General features: G+C 53.9%; 4 protein-coding genes across 4 annotated transcripts; 3 read left to right on the top strand and 1 right to left on the bottom strand.

The window, feature by feature from the left end:
• Positions 1 to 135: 135 nt before the first annotated feature.
• Positions 136 to 1,403, top strand: HD553DRAFT_106458 (uncharacterized protein). Its single transcript, XM_046176405.1, has 4 exons — positions 136 to 201; positions 304 to 342; positions 747 to 968; positions 1,056 to 1,403. The coding sequence occupies exons 1-4, from the start codon at positions 170 to 172 to the stop codon at positions 1,162 to 1,164; spliced, it is 402 nt and encodes a 133-aa protein (XP_046034283.1). The 5' UTR covers positions 136 to 169; the 3' UTR covers positions 1,165 to 1,403.
• A 1,898-nt stretch (positions 1,404 to 3,301) lies between these two features.
• Positions 3,302 to 4,048, bottom strand: HD553DRAFT_325794 (uncharacterized protein; the record flags this gene model as incomplete). The annotated part of the gene is made up of 1 exon (XM_046181652.1): positions 3,302 to 4,048. One exon carries the CDS (start codon positions 4,046 to 4,048, stop codon positions 3,302 to 3,304), a length of 747 nt encoding a protein of 248 aa, XP_046034282.1.
• A 739-nt stretch (positions 4,049 to 4,787) lies between these two features.
• On the top strand, positions 4,788 to 11,688 carry HD553DRAFT_316407 (nuclear protein 96-domain-containing protein). Its single transcript, XM_046180621.1, has 13 exons — positions 4,788 to 5,189; positions 5,270 to 5,398; positions 5,497 to 5,616; positions 5,689 to 5,898; positions 5,980 to 6,107; positions 6,176 to 6,764; positions 6,844 to 9,092; positions 9,159 to 9,389; positions 9,450 to 10,495; positions 10,564 to 10,675; positions 10,744 to 10,944; positions 11,007 to 11,237; positions 11,307 to 11,688. The coding sequence occupies exons 1-13, from the start codon at positions 5,063 to 5,065 to the stop codon at positions 11,415 to 11,417; spliced, it is 5,484 nt and encodes a 1,827-aa protein (XP_046034281.1). The 5' UTR covers positions 4,788 to 5,062; the 3' UTR covers positions 11,418 to 11,688.
• Positions 11,689 to 12,768: 1,080 nt separating this feature from the next.
• HD553DRAFT_332261 (sodium:inorganic phosphate symporter) lies at positions 12,769 to 14,942 on the top strand. Its single transcript, XM_046182056.1, has 4 exons — positions 12,769 to 12,922; positions 13,006 to 13,692; positions 13,776 to 14,681; positions 14,771 to 14,942. Exons 1-4 carry the CDS (start codon positions 12,847 to 12,849, stop codon positions 14,884 to 14,886), a joined length of 1,785 nt encoding a protein of 594 aa, XP_046034280.1. The 5' UTR covers positions 12,769 to 12,846; the 3' UTR covers positions 14,887 to 14,942.
• The last annotated feature ends 274 nt before the right edge of the window (positions 14,943 to 15,216 follow it).

Raw genomic sequence — 15,216 nt, 5'->3', positions numbered from 1 at the left:
ACCCTCACTTACAACAAACAAACACACGACACTCTCTCTCACTTTACAAACATGGTCGCCATTAAATCTATCATCTTCCCCACTGCTGTCATCGCCATGATGGCCAGCTCGGTCCTTGCTGAACCCGTCGTCCAGGTCGAGGAACGTCAGTTCTTGTCCTCGATTGTCGATGGTGCTACTAGCGTTTTCGGTGATGCTACCGTGAGTCTTTTCGTCGTGAAAAAAAGACCGAAGATCTCGCGTTTAATGGGCTGTGCAACTGATCTTTGCGATGTATCATTTCATCGATTCGTGACTCGGTAGTCTGCTATCGAGTCGGTCGCCACCGGGATCGCTTCGACAATTACCGACGGTGCTGGTGGGGTCATCGGAACCGTCACTTCTGGAGCTTCGAGCGTTTTCGGAGATGTTACCGTGAGTCCTCATCATATTCGTGTCATCCCCACATCATCATATCATATTCGCGTCATCCCTACATGATCATGGTCTGAAACTTGCATAGCGTTACCTGGCACTGATCATACCATATCATACCCTCGTCCCCGTTCCAAATCATGGTTACCTATACGTCGAAATTCCTACCTCGCCTTTCCTTCTGCTCGTCCCGTCATCTCCCCTTCCCCCCCCCCCCCCCCCGCGTTTCAAATCACGTTTACCTAAACCTTCGAACTCCTACCTCGCCTTTTCTTCTGCTCGTCCTGATCTCAGTCTGCCGTCGAGTCGGTCGCCACCGGGGTCGCTTCGACAGTCACCGACGGCGCGGGAGGTGTCATTGGAACGGTAACCTCCGGTGCCTCGAGCGTCTTCGGAGAAGTTACTAGTGGAGCCGGAGGAGCTTTGTCTTCGGCTACGAGTGGAGCTGCTGGACTCGGCAACACGATTACTAGTGGGGCCGGAGAAGCTTTGTCCTCGGCTACCAGTGGAGTTGGAGGTGCTGCTGGGACCCTCACATCGGCCGTGGGGTCTGCGTGAGTCTTCTTCTTCCCTGTCCACTATACCGAGAATCAGGCTCTATGCCGAGGCTGAGACTGAATTTTTCTGTTAATGATACGCAGCGTCCCCGGAAACCCCGCTTTGGGTCAATCGGACCTCCTCTCCAAGGGATTGGCCGCCGGGCTCTCTTTGCTCGCCATCGGAGCCGGAGCTGGAGCTTTGTTGCTCTAAGCTCTGAGCGGATCGATCTCGCCCGGTCCACATCTCGGACTGGCACGGACAATCGATATCAGTTTTACTTTCCGACCGCCTCACCATTATGTATCGAACCCAATTTGACTTGAAGAAGAGAAGAAAGAGAAGAGAAGACGACAACCGACTGTCACCGTTTGAACCGTAATCCCGCCGACGTCTCTCGGATTACTCTCCATCGCGATCGCCTGCCACCATCAGGTCGAATCGTTATCGGAGGAGGGCCGAAGGCCGAGGCTCGAATTTTGCGGTGAAGACGTGACGGACGGCTTGTTCCAGTTTAGTACTTGTTATGATTATACCCGCCGTGGATGTGGGATCTGGGAAGATCGAATCGGTCGGAATGTAGCCACTAGCCGTGGTACTTCATATGATCGATTGGATTCTTCTTTGTCGCGTCGAAGCGCTGCAGATCGCGAAATCGGAAAAACGACTTGCGGGGTTACCTGACAGATGTCAGAAATTTAGTGAACAAAGGCCGAGACCGCCTTTACGCTCGGTGTATGGTTCCTTTGAAAGCAGAGGATCGGCATGGATCGTCGCGCGCCTTCCGAGTTCGAATATCACTTGAAACCATCTCACTAAGATTGCCTGTGATGACTTAGTGAGATTTTGTTGCGCTTGGTGGTCTCACAGGCCATAAAACCGCCATTTCCCGCGCTATGTAGCATCGACCTGGTTGCCGCGCAGCGCTGCGCAGCATGCGTCGCAGATCGTACTGCCAATGCGATCGAGTACCGCGGTCGAGAATACTCGGATAAAATCAAAAAAGACGACCAATTCATTGTCTGAAGTTTCAACCAACGACCAGCTGTTCGAGATGAACAACCAGAAGACGTCCATTCCAGCCCGCAGACTTAAAACCGAGACTCGTCAGGTTGCGCAATCTGTCCGAGCGCGCCGGCAGAGTCAATTCCAATGGAATTGCGGAGCAGCGTGTAATAGGTGATGAATGATATTGTTCAGAGGCATTACTTTTATCTAGTACAAGGCCTCAGATAGTAGTCAAGGTTGTATGAGGGACCATCTGGTTGGTCTTCTCGAGGGAGAGGGTTAACCTCCTGTGAGACGCGGAGGTTTCGAGAGGCACGTCTATAAATTGTTGTGTCGTTTTGTAAGACAAGCGAGGTCGTAGATGATCATCCATCTAGTTCAAGCGGGGCATGTTGATGACAATCATGAAGAGGCAGGACATTGTGGTCTTGACGACCGCGATGGTTGCGAATCCAACCGCGGGGCGGCATGTTTGCGCTCAGTCATTCTAGAGGCCGTGAGAGCGAGACCGTTCAGCGAATGATAACATCGACCAAGTGAAACACTCACGTCTTCAAGAGAGCCCTCGGCGTCCGCCGCCAGTTTCGTGCTTTTGGAGCAGGTTCCGCCCATTCGCTTAGTCTCGAGTCAACCACTTTTCTTCTTCACCAGAAATCTGTGCTTCTTTTTACTTTTTCCCGATGGTATAGCAGCACCTGCTTCAATTTCACAAAGCGTACAAAGGAAGGGTGTTCGGCTCGACCAGGTTGACCACCAGCCGAGTCCGGTAGACATGCTCACCCGTCTCTAATCTTCTTCTCTTGGCCCTCTCTCTCGGCAAGCCTCTTTGACGCCACGTCGTATTGCTGTTTCTGTCTGTCAACCAATCGGTGAGTGCGAGGACAATGGACCTTCCACTATCCCATGTATTCTTCAGCTCTAGTCTCGTCGACTTGTCTTTAGGCGAAGAGTGACACCAGCCAATAGCACAGATGGAGAAAGTGAGTTGGAGCTCTCATCAAGGTGAGACAACAGGAAGGCGGGCTCCCAAACTCACAGGTAGACGTCACGGAGGTAGCGGAAATTCAAGCTTTAATTCTTGGTCGCTTTCAGTCCCTGTTCCGCCTCCAACATGGACCTCTGCAAGAGCTGGTTGGCTTGAGGGCAGATTGTTTAGCAATAGATTGCAAAACAGCGAGAGGGCGGACGTAACCACCTCCTAAAGGTTCTCCGCGGTTTCCTCAGGGCAGCCAACAATCTAGAGACATGATGCGCTTGCGGACGGTAACTATATGTATATTCCACATGGATATGCTATGTAGGTTTACAACAAAGAACAAACTTCGTCAGGCAGTAATATGTATCAAAGTTTGGTCCAATCGGAGAGGCTTCCGCCAGCCACAGAACCACTTTCATTGGATGAACTGCCAGGCCTTAGGTTCAGCAGTTCCTCTAGGAGCTCTTTCCTTCTTGAGCAAATCTGTTGGAGGAAGCTTTCAACCTCGGATTCTTTGCTCCAGATACTCTCCAGTTCTTCTTTGATGTTTGCATAGTCGAAGGAGGTAGAGGTAGGGCATGTCATTTTGCTTGAATCGATCGAAAGAGCAGGCATCCCCAGGGAAGTCTCAGGATCTCTTGCTGGCACTACAACTCCAATTTTGGTATTGAGGACTTGCACGAAGACTTCCCACACCCCTACAGTCATATGAGCCTCAGTGTGAAGCGTCCTCTCAAAAGAGATGACGTATCCAGCTCCTGAAGGCTTGGCAGGTCGACAACCAAGGCGTTCAGACAGGCAGTTTTTGTCAGCATCCCAAAAAGCAATAGGAAGGCTGTCCAAGCTCCCAATAGGTTTGTTCCGCCTGTTTTCCTCATTGATCTTCTGAACAATGCTGCGGAGGTTGGACTTTTGGAAGCAGTCGTAAGGTTCAGCTTGGAATTTAGCCACGGCTGCCATGAGCTTTGCTTCAGGCGCCCAGCCTCTACTCAACGCTTCCGCCAAGTCGTCACTAGGGACCTGATCAAAGTGATACCATGTGGTGTACTTTGTGAAGTGGTAACCGGCCGGATTCTTGTAGTAATCAATGTTCTTTCTCCAGTTTGGGTTCATCTCTTGCTTTGCTTTGATGTTTGTTTTGTCAGCAGGTAAAGACAAACCTCTCAAGAAGCCAGACGCATGACAACAACTTAACTCTTTGTGGCATATGTATATATATATATATATATATATATATATATATATATACATTGCCCAGATGTTACTGGCATAACATGAGCACACCATCAATTGAGAACCATGACAAAGGAAGGCACACAACAATCACCTGACATGGCAAAGAGAGTGACTCTGAGACGTATCATCCGCTCCCACTACCAGGACGATACCATAGCATCATTGACGGCCGATGGCATATCAGGTGAAAGGAAGAGCCTTTTTGATATCATATGTCATCACCAAACTGGAGATTCTCAGCCATATCATCACGATCGCCGTTGCGTTTAACGACCCATTGAAGCTAGCCCGAGAGTTCACATTCGCGGATGTTTCTACACATACGATCCGGCGGGACGTATACTGACTACCTCGTACCACAGGTATGTACTTCGTGCTCTCACTACCCCAAATCTATAGATTCGATGGTGCAGACTTTTTCGCTGGACCATGGGCAGTTGCCGCTTTGGCATCACTCTCAGAACTTTGAGCAGGTCAAGGCGAACCGATGAAACATGGTCGTTCTCGATGATCGACAAGTCTCAGCTCTATCCCAATCCCACAAGTCAGGGCGACGCGTGAGAGAACCATCAGCTCGAGGGGGAATGATGATGATGCTAGAGAGAGACTTGTTCATCGGTATTCCACCTCGACATTACAACAACTCTCGATAGACTCCCGCATTCATAGTTGGAACTGTCATAGTGATACCGAAGCTTGATCTCTCGGACGAAGAGCGAAAGTCGAGTTCTCGCTGCTGCATAACATTGCAGCAACGTGCGGTTAGAGAACAAGAACCAGATCTGAGATACAAGCAACGAACGCACCGAAGAAGCTCATCAGGTGAAATTCCAATCGAGCTGGAAAAGCACGCAGTAATCAACTAGAAGACAGCGTCTCGTATACATCGCCATGTTTGGACAAACGGGAGGATTCGGCTCGACGGGTACTGGCTTCGGTCAACAACCTCAGCAGGGTCAACAGACCGGAGGTCTTTTCGGTCAGACTTCTACCGGGTTCGGCCAACCTCAACAGCAGAGTGCGTTCGCACGAAATAGGATGGATAAGTAGAGGTGGCTAATGTGAACCTTTGCTCTATACACCTATGGGAACCTGTAGCTGGAGGGATGTTTGGACAGACTCAACAACCCGGTCAGACGGGTGGACTGTTCGGTCAACCCGCTCAGCCCGCTCAACAATCCACAGGGTTGTTCGGTGGTAGCACACCTGGTCAGACCAACGCTTTCGGTAAGCTTCTAAGCTCGCCTATTCCCTCATTCGAATAGAATCGCTAACACCTAGGAGTTTACACCTCTCTTCTCATCTCTGCATCTCCTCGTGATCAGGTTCTACAGGAGGAGCTTTCGGAGCTTCTACCGGGACTTTCGGGCAGCAACAACAGGCTCGACCTGCGTTCGGAGCTACAGGGTCAACGGGCGGAGGTCTCTTTGGAGGCGCTTCTACTGGTCAGTATTTCACCTCGCACCCAGACTTTCCCCCATATACCACTTCCTGACTGTCACTTTTACGTTCCTCAGGCTCGACCTTTGGCGGATCCACCGGCTTTGGAGCGAACAATAATGCCGCACCAGCTACTGGCGGATTGTTCGGATCGACCTCGACAGGATTCGGAGCTAAACCTGCTACGACCGGGTTCGGAGCGCCCGCTCAGACTGGGAACACGGGTGGGCTCTTTGGAGCCAAGCCGGCTGGTACGGGGATGTTTGGAGGCGGTGCTCAGGTCGCTGGTATATCCGCATTTACCTTTTGTGAGGGTTGTAAGGGGGTTGTCAGGCTGATCGGGACGATTGTGATGTTGTGATCGATAGGCCCGGTAACGAACGGCACGGCTGGGACCGCTTATCAGCCTGTGAAGGAAAAGGACGGGAACACGAACAACTACACGGTCTACCAGACTATCACGTGTATGGACGCGTACAAGGGTGCCAGTCTCGAGGTAAATCACGTTTGCCATCGTTATTCCGTTGCGCACGGACTGACCTTGCTTGGTTGGACTACCCGCAGGAACTTCGTCTGCAAGATTACGAGCAGAACAGAAAGACCGCTCCTCCTCCTGGTACCAACGCTTTCGGTGCCGGTTCATCCACTGGAGGCATGTTCGGTCAACCCGCTCAACAACAATCGACGGGTCTCTTCGGTGCCGCTCAGCCTGCTTCTACCGGGTTCGGGACTGGAGCTAGTACCGGTCTGTTCGGTCAGCCTGCTCAACCTGCGGGAACCACTGCTTTCGGTCAGCCTCAGCAGAGTACCGGATTCGGAGCTCCTGCTGCCAGTACCGGGCTCTTTGGATCTAACACTCAGAGCACTGGGACTGGGTTGTTCGGTCAGCAAAATCAACAGCAGCCTCAGCAACAGACGGGCGGTCTGTTTGGCCAGCAAAACCAGCAGAGTGGCGGTCTGTTTGGGCAATCCGGTTCCACGGGAACGACCGGTGGTCTGTTCGGGTCCAATACGGGCGCCTCCACAACGGGGGGTGGCCTGTTCGGCCAACAACAACAGCAGAACGCTCAGCCGGCTGCTTCAGGTGCGTTTTCATTTGGCGCAAACAACCAGAACCAAGCCAAGCCTGCCTTTGGAGGGTTTGGGACTGGGAGTAAGTATCAGCCGGGTGAACACCGAGCTAGACGGCTCGAGGCTAATCTCGCGATGAATGTTGTTCTTGTTCGCTCCAGGCACGACTACGAACACGTTTGGTCAGCCGGCCGCTCAGGGAGCTTCGACCGGGTTCGGATTCGGTCAGACCGGCCAGCAAGCTCAGACTCAAGCTGCGCAACAGCCGAGCACTGGATTCGGATTCGGTGCCCAGTCGACCACTGCCGCGCCTCAGACGGGAGGCCTGTTCGGAAGTCAACCTCAGCAACAGAACCAACAATCTGGTGGGCTCTTTGGTGCCAAACCCGCTGGTGGTTTGTTCGGCAGCACGACGGGAACAACCAACACTTTCGGAGCGTCCGCTCAGACTCAGGGTCAGACAGGAGGTGGATTGTTCGGTGCTGCCCAACCCGCTCAACCTGCGGGACAACAACCTTCTGGAGGTCTCTTTGGGAACACGGGGACGAACACCTTTGGCGCCGCCAAGCCCGGCGGTCTGTTCGGTCAGCCTGCGCAGACGGGGACAACGGGAGGAGGTCTTTTTGGAAACAACTCGACCAATACCAGCACCGGCTTCGGTCAGCCCGCTGCTCAGCCTAGCACCGGCCTCTTTGGCTCGACCAACCAACAAACGGGAGGAGGCTTGTTTGGCAACCTGGGAGCTTCCCAGCAGGGCCAGCAAAACCAGACCGGTCAAACCGGTGGGCTCTTCGGTGCCAAGCCGAATAATGCTGGATCCGGCCTTTTCGGGCAGACCAACACGGGATCGACTTTGGGTGCATCCACTGGCGGCTCGGGCCTGTTTGGGAACTCGTTTGGCGGTGGCGCTCAGCAGCAACCCCAGCAGAACATGGGTGGATCGTTGTTCGGCAACTCGTCCACGAACCAGCTCCAGCAATCTCAAGCGCAACCTCCTGTCAATATCGACATCAACAACCCGTACGGGACCGGCGGCATGTTCAGCGTACCTCCGTCTTTCCAGCCCATCAACGTCTCGACTGGACCCAAGGTCTTGCCGCCATTGTCTAGCTCGCTCAGGCCTGCACCTTCGGCTGGTAAGATGACCCCTCGATTCCGTGGCATCTCGACTCCTGCTCGCGCGGCTAGTACGCTTCCGACGGGTTCTATCTTGGGAGTGTCTACTGCGTCGAACGGGTCGCCTGCGAGGAACCTCTTTAGCACGCCTCCTCCGGATACGCTTAGCCCGGCTGCCTTTACACCTCGACAAGGTGTCAAGAAGCTGGTCCTCCATCGAAAGACTGATTCCTTGTCCCTCAGTACTGCCGTGGCGAACAGGACGCCTCAGATCTCGCGATCGATCTTGAACCCAGAGGCCGATCACGATGGTACAAGCGTCAACGGAAGTGTCATGGGCAACACCGTGGCTGGCTCTCGCCAGGCCTCTGTCGCTCGTACGCAGAACGAGGACGCTGTCACCGAAAAGGAGCACAGGCGGACAGATTTCTCGAGAAAGATCGACTTGGAGGACTACAACGATGGCGATTACTATACCATCCCGGAGATGAGCGAACTATACAACGCTTCGAACGAGGACTTGAGCAGCGTCGAGGACTTTGTCGTCGGTCGCAAGGGGTACGGTAGGCTGACCTACCTCGAACCGGTCGACATCGGCAACAAGACCACTCTGAACCGGATCTGCGGCGACCTCGTCACCTTCAGAGACGGCAAGTGTGAGGTTTACCCAGAGAAAGCGGATGAGCGTCCGCCCGGTGAAGGCCTGAACCACCGAGCGGAGATCAGCCTCGAAGATTGTTGGCCCAGGAACAAGGAGACTCAGCAGCCCATCACGGATCCCAAGCACCCCAAGCAGAGGGCCCGTGAGCGAGCCCTGCGTCACGTGCCGGACACCACCTTCCAGAGCTACAACCCTTCGACCGGTGTTTGGGTGTTTACCGTTGAGCATTTCACTCTCTATGGTATTCCGGAAGAAGACGATTCCGACGACGAGGAAGACGAGATGGACGCACAGGACGACAGCATTCTGAACGAGAACGGCAAGCGTGAGCGATCCGCCGAATCCGAGCGTTATGGCTCTTACAACGGGGATGAAGCCACCGGATCTCCGTCAGAAATCGATCGATCGTCCGTGGCTCCGAGTCACGATGACGACGCATCCGAGTATGCACGGTCGTCTGTGCAGCCTGTCGAGATCGCCGTCCGACAGCGAGACCTGATCTTTACGGGCATGTACGGCACCCCTCAACCTGACGACCTGGACATGACGCCTAGGCCGAACAAAAAGAGGCTGCAGTTTTTTCGTAAAGCCGAGAAGGATTTAGATGGGGAGGTCGATGGCGGTGACGTCGACGTGAGTGACTTGGTATGGGACCGTTGGCGTGTCTGTCTCACAACTGACCTTGTGCATCTTTCACAGCGATCCTTTTTCGGCGCGACACGTACAGCCCCATCGAAGGAAAGGGAAGAGTGGAAGATGAAGAGGATCGAGAGCAAGAGCACGATAACCGCGGGGAAGGACAGCGCGTTCCTTGATGCCGGTCTAGCGTTGGGAAGGATACATCGCGCGACGCTTGCTTCGACAGGTCATGTGTTCAGGCTTCGACAGAATCAGGTGATCTCGTCACTGCGGCGCGAAGGCAAGGAGGCTGTAAGTCTCCACTTTTTCACTGATTGTCTGCGTCGTCACTGAATTGCACGTCTTGAACAGGCCGAGGATCGCGAAGTCATGGTGAAGCTTTTGGAGTTTCAACTGAAGCATACCAACTTTATAGACGAACAGGGAGTCCCGATTGCCGAGACCGACACGAAAACTCGCTTCAAGGACGTCGTCGAGTTGTTCCGAGGCGACGGCAGATATGAAGCCGAGCTGTGGAGATTGGGAAGGGCGTTGTTTGATGAGATTCCGACACTGGCCAATGCCGAGATCCAGGGACAGGTTCGGGTCGACGCCGAGTCATTAGTCCGCAAGACTGCACTTTCGGACTGGTTGACAAGTCATTTGGCGCCTATCGTGGATCGGGAGATCAATACCAAGGACTCGGGGCCTCAGACTGTTTTCTCTCTGTTGATCGCCAATCAGGTCGCCAGGGCGACGTCCGTGGCCATGGACGGAGGCGATCTTCGATTGGCAACCCTGGTTGCACAAGCAGGATCGGGACCGGAATTCCAAAACACGATGGAGCAACAGCTAGAGATCTGGCGCAAACAAGATGTCGACGCACACATCGACGTCTCGTATCGTCGCGTCTACGCCTTACTAGCTGGTATAATCGACACCGTCGAAGGTGGACCGTCAGCGGATCAGGTAGAGATGAGCCAGGGTTTATCCTGGCTGCAGGCACTGGGGATGCACCTGTGGTTCGGCACTCCGTTGGAGCAGCCGTTGCCAGATGTCATCAATAACTTCCGAGCGCACTTGCAGTCGGAACATCCGCCTGCGAGGCCGGTCTTCGCGAACACCGAGAATGAAGACGCCATGTACGGAATGATGAAGGTGTTCATGGAGCAAGCGACTCCAGCTGCTTGTCTCGCTGGATCGGCGGCCTATGGCAAGACCTCCATGGACGTCCGACTACAGTGGCACCTGCTTGATCTCTTGGTCAACGTCTTTGGCTTTGGCACATCGGAAGAGCACGTCATGGAGAGTGTCCGCACATTTGATAGGCTGAGCATCGACTATGCGAGTCAATTGGAAAGGGAGGGATTGTGGGAGTATGCCGTATTCGTCTTGCTTCATCTCGATAAGGAGGGCTCGTGAGTAGACAAGGTTTGTTCGTGCCGACGTTGGGATCGGTCTGATATGTTTCGTTCCTGCAAAACAGTCGACTGAAAGCTGTCAAGGAGGTACTCGGCCGACACGCCGCCGAATTGGCTCACAAGGAAGAGATTCTGCAACGCATGAGCGTGCCGAAAGAGTGGCTTTCCGAGGCTAGGGTGAGCCCCTGCGCAACGAATTGATCATACAGAGGGACTAAAGCATATGATCCTCATTTCGTTCGCAGGCCGATCTCTACGCGAGCAAGGGCGATATCTACTCGGAATTCTTGTCTTGCAAGCAAGCCGGTCTGATGGATAGGGCTCATCGCATTGTCCTGCAGCGCCTAGCGCCAGAAGTCATCTTGCGGGAAGACATCGGGCTCTTGCGCAAGCTGCTCGCCGATCTTGAGGACGCGAGGATCGTCGACTGGCACAAGGGCGGCCAAGTGAGTGTATGGTGTATGCGGGCGAGGAACCAGTCAGCTTATATATCGCTCGTCTCTTCCAGGTCTTGTTGCATTACAGCGATCTTTGTGACCGTACCAAGGATCTGTTGAACGCTTCAGGGGAGGTCTCGGACGACCTGACCGAGATCATCCGACGGATCCCGGGCTTGCTCGAGAGCTTGGAGAGGATCTATGCGGACGACCGTTCGATCGACGTCCAGCAGATGGTCTGTCGCACGCACATGCTCGCCAAGGTACAAAAAGTCGCCACGGCCCTGGCTTCCCGAGCATTGGTGAGTAGAGGAGGATCTAGAGACGCACTCTGCATACCGTCTGATCTAATTTACGTCTCATGCTCGCAGATGAGCATGCCGCCCTTGTCACGGTTATTGCCCGAAGGCGATCGACTTCAGGTCATGCAATCGGCCTCTCGGGACAGGTTGCAACGGCACCTCGAAGCGCTGACCGCCTGAGTCTCCCAAGAAAATTCGACTCCTATTGAAAGCCTACAAGCATTCTCGAAATTTCTGCATTCTATCTTCTAGCATGGATCGTGTTTGTATACATATCTAGTAAAATGGCCTCTCTGGGCGTGGAGCGTGGTTTATTCTCTTGATGGCGCTCTCGTCAATCTGATCGTCCATCTGCATGCATCGTCATCGCCAGTATACACGCCTGTAAGACTAACAGTCGACTTGGACGAAACCATGCTACCGAGGCTTACCTGCCTAAGCAGAACGTCTAGTCAGACGATGTAGTCGCGGCGAGTCTGCCCCAAAGTCTGGACGGTAGGTAGCCAGCCTGATTGAACAGCGACGAACGAGGATGTGCGCAGACTGAACGTGCGTAATCGTATGTCTACCAAGCCACCGAAGCTCCTGTCTTTGTTCGAAGTTCGAGGTTCGTGAGTTCTCGAGGTCGCAAAGGTGGAAATGAAATCGCAGATGCCGTCAGGTTCTAACCGAGCGAGGCACGCGGACGACGTGGAAAAATGCCAAGACATGGGAAACGTTCGCAAAAACCTCCCTTGCCCCTCTGGTCATCGATTTCCGGTTGATCGGAAGTGTCCAGTCTCGGGATGTGAATCTGCATAGACATAGCGTGCTGCTATGATGTCCGGTGTCCAGTATGGGGGGTCAAGATGCGTGGTCCATGGTCAACGTTGGTGGCCCAGCGGATTGCGACGTTGATTGAACACGATACCCGATGGCAGTCTTGGTTTCATGGATCTCGGTTGGACAATTGTACACGAACGTTTGATCAAGGTCCAGATATCCAGAGCGGCTTGAGCTTCGTCGTACGCGATCAGCAATAGTAAACGAGAAGATCAGTCCAAAGGACCTACCTCGCTGCGATCCGTTAGGGCGATCAGCTGCGAACACGATCAGCTAGCAGCTAGCACACGACCAAACGGAATCGATCAGTCTGACGTAACAGATAACGTAATTTGTCCTGACTCGCTGTCTCTCCTTCCCTCGTCTTCTTCCGGTCACGTGGTCAGAAAGCGCGTTGTGGCGTTTCTTTCCGATGGGTCGCCAAGAGAATTCTGTGATGAACCCTCGTTGTGCCTCGTTGTCACCTCTCTCTCCCTCCTCCTTCCTTCCTCCTTTCCCTTCGGAGGGATGGGTTCATATCGCACGTATCTCACGTACTCAGCTCTGGGACTTTTGAACGTTTCGAACGTGCGTCGGGGAAAAAAGTCGAGCGACGAGACTAGGAGGAATTGATACCCGCTCAGACCGGAGATGTTGTATATAGGGATCGAGGGGACTCTCATTCTTGTGCATATCAGAATCATGTAGTCGCTTCCGTCTCTCGTGCCAGAAACTAGCAGTACCACTCACTCTCCCTCAAACCTCCCCCCCCTCACTCTCCCCTCTCACTGGACCAGGATCAGCCAAGATGCCTACTCTTCACCAGTACGACTACCTGTTCGCTTTCGGGGTCATCTTCTGTACCCTCGATGCGTTCATGATTGGTGAGTCCTGGCTCATCATCCTCGCTGCCTCTTGCAAGGAACGCAAAAGGCTAACAATTCCTCTTTCGTCTCGCGCGTTTCAGGTGCCAACGATGTCGCCAACGCGTTCGCGACCGCCGTCGCTTCGAAATCCTTGACGATGCGTCAGGCGACCATGGCCGCCGCCCTCTTCGAATTCTTGGGAGCGGTCCTCGTCGGTGCTCGAGTATCGAGCACGATCAAGAACGGTATCGTTCCCGCCAGCATCTTTGAAGGCAACGCTGGCCTCCAACTGCTCGCTTTCGTCAACGCCATCTTTGTCTCCTCCATCTGGTTGTCGATCGCGACCCGACTCGGATGGCCCGTCTCGACGACCTACTCGATCGTCTCGGCCGTAGCGGGTGTCGGAATCGCCTGTGGTGGATTCGACGCACCCCAGTGGGGTTGGAACGGTGGATCCGGTCTCGGTGCCATCTTTGCCGGTCTGGTCATCGCCCCGCTCATGGCAGCCGGGTTCGCCTCGACCGTCTACCTGCTCGTCAAGTTTATCGTCCTCGTCCGAAAAGACGCCACACGATGGGCCCTTTACACGGGTCCGTTCTGGTTCATGGTCGTCGCTTGCGTGTGTACGATGTCGATCGTCTACAAGGGATCGCCTTCGTTGAACCTGGATGACATGTCGCCGGGAAAGACGGCTGCGGCGATCTTGTTGACCGGATTCGTCATCGGATTGTTGGCCGTCGTCTTCTGGTTGCCTTTCGTCTACGGCAAGGTCATCAAGAAGGATTACAGTGAGTCGCCGGCGTGTCCCTTAGTCTGATTCGTCTCCTGAGCCTTGTACTGACTATGGTCATCTTGCCCGCCCACCCGACAGCCCTTCGATGGTACCACTTTTTCCTCGGACCCATGCTCTGGAACCGTCAAGCTCCCGAGGATGCCGGCTCTCGATCCGCTGTCAAAGACTACCGAATTCGAAAGTCTCTCGACCACGACACGATCCCTCAGACCGGTGATGCCCCTGCTACCGCTATGAGCGCCGAAAAGGCCATGCCCCGCGCCGAGTCCTCCTCCAACAACTCTGCCATCGAGAACCCCGCCCAGGCCAAGGCTGCCGAGCTCTTGCAGGAACCCCACCAGCCCGAATCGTTGCCCAGAGAATCGGCGCTCGAGCGCGAAGTCGAGACTCCTCAGATCGAGGGCTTCCCCCTGGCTCCCCGAAACTTGTGGATCATCCTCAAATACAAGGTCGCTCCCGTCCTCTGGAAGGCCATCAGCCACGGATCCACCGTCGACGTCCACGCGCTCCAGGCTCAAAAGGACGACGAGAAGGGTGCGGCAAGAATGGCCGTCATTCACGGTGCCGCCAAGCAGTACGACAACGATACCGAATACGCCTTTACCTTTATGCAGGTCTTGACCAGCTGTACCGCCTCGTTCGCCCACGGAGCCAACGATCTGTCCAACGCCATCGGTCCCTTTTCGGTCATCTACTACACCTGGAAGTTTGGGCTCCCCGCCGGAAAGAACTCGGAGATCGAGGTCTGGATGTTGGTCTACGGAGCTTCTGCGCTCGTCCTCGGTCTTGCCACGTACGGTTACAACATCATGGCCGTTCTTGGAAACAGGATCACCTTGATCTCTCCCTCCCGTGGATTCACCATGGAGCTCGGAGCGGCCATCACCGTCATCCTCGCTTCCCAGTACGGTATTCCCGTATCAACCACCATGTGCATCACCGGTGCTACCGTCGGTGTGTCGTGCTGCAACGGAGACTGGAAAGGTGAGTCCAACATTACCTCAGAAAGAAGAAAAAATGTGAAATAGTTCTGGGCTGATCGATTCTTCCTTCTACCGCTTCCTTCCTTACAGCTACTAACTGGCGTGCGATCACATGGATCTACTGCGGCTGGATCGGAACGATCGTCGTTGTCATGACCGCATCAGCCTGCCTGCTCGCAATCGTTATCAACGCACCCCGATTGTGATTTCGCCCCCAAAACGCAAATTTTACTTCCACCTTGACTATAGACGAACTTCCAGCCCTTATAACGCCTTACCTGTAGCGTGTACTATCGTATGAATATTATTATAACGAGCTTGAAGTTCCAAGTCGAAGAATCAAGTTCATCTCTTGATTTGTCACGCTCGACTATAAGTTGGTCCTATCTCAAAGTGGGGAACAATAGCATATCGCTGTTATAGTTTACTTCCGATTAGCTTCCGATCTTGTACGCGTCTCATATGCCTGCCATCGCGATCTTGATTGTTCGACATCATCGTTCATGTCTGCCCCAACATATCAAGTAGTGCCCGTG

Source organism: Filobasidium floriforme (genome assembly GCF_021052385.1).
Source record: "Filobasidium floriforme strain CBS 6241 chromosome Unknown HD553scaffold_20, whole genome shotgun sequence".
Classification (NCBI taxonomy): domain Eukaryota; kingdom Fungi; phylum Basidiomycota; class Tremellomycetes; order Filobasidiales; family Filobasidiaceae; genus Filobasidium; species Filobasidium floriforme.
The sequence above is the reverse complement of the archived record's forward strand: the minus strand, read 5'-3'. Positions and strand labels throughout refer to the sequence as shown.

Bases quoted from the DNA above. Each gene is read 5' to 3' on its own strand.
- HD553DRAFT_106458 (XM_046176405.1), top strand. From the start codon at position 170: ATGGTGCTACTAGCGTTTTCGGTGATGCTACC. The intron at 202-303 runs GTGAGTCTTTTC...GTGACTCGGTAG, and splicing joins GCGTTTTCGGTGATGCTACC to TCTGCTATCGAGTCGGTCGC. The intron at 343-746 runs ATTACCGACGGT...GGTCGCTTCGAC, and splicing joins CCACCGGGATCGCTTCGACA to AGTCACCGACGGCGCGGGAG.
- HD553DRAFT_316407 (XM_046180621.1), top strand. From the start codon at position 5,063: ATGTTTGGACAAACGGGAGGATTCGGCTCGACGGGTACTGGCTTCGGT. The intron at 5,190-5,269 runs GTGCGTTCGCAC...GGGAACCTGTAG, and splicing joins CGGCCAACCTCAACAGCAGA to CTGGAGGGATGTTTGGACAG. The intron at 6,765-6,843 runs GTAAGTATCAGC...TGTTCGCTCCAG, and splicing joins TGGAGGGTTTGGGACTGGGA to GCACGACTACGAACACGTTT.
- HD553DRAFT_332261 (XM_046182056.1), top strand. From the start codon at position 12,847: ATGCCTACTCTTCACCAGTACGACTACCTGTTCGCTTTCGGGGTCATC. The intron at 13,693-13,775 runs GTGAGTCGCCGG...CCCACCCGACAG, and splicing joins GGTCATCAAGAAGGATTACA to CCCTTCGATGGTACCACTTT. The intron at 14,682-14,770 runs GTGAGTCCAACA...CCTTCCTTACAG, and splicing joins CTGCAACGGAGACTGGAAAG to CTACTAACTGGCGTGCGATC.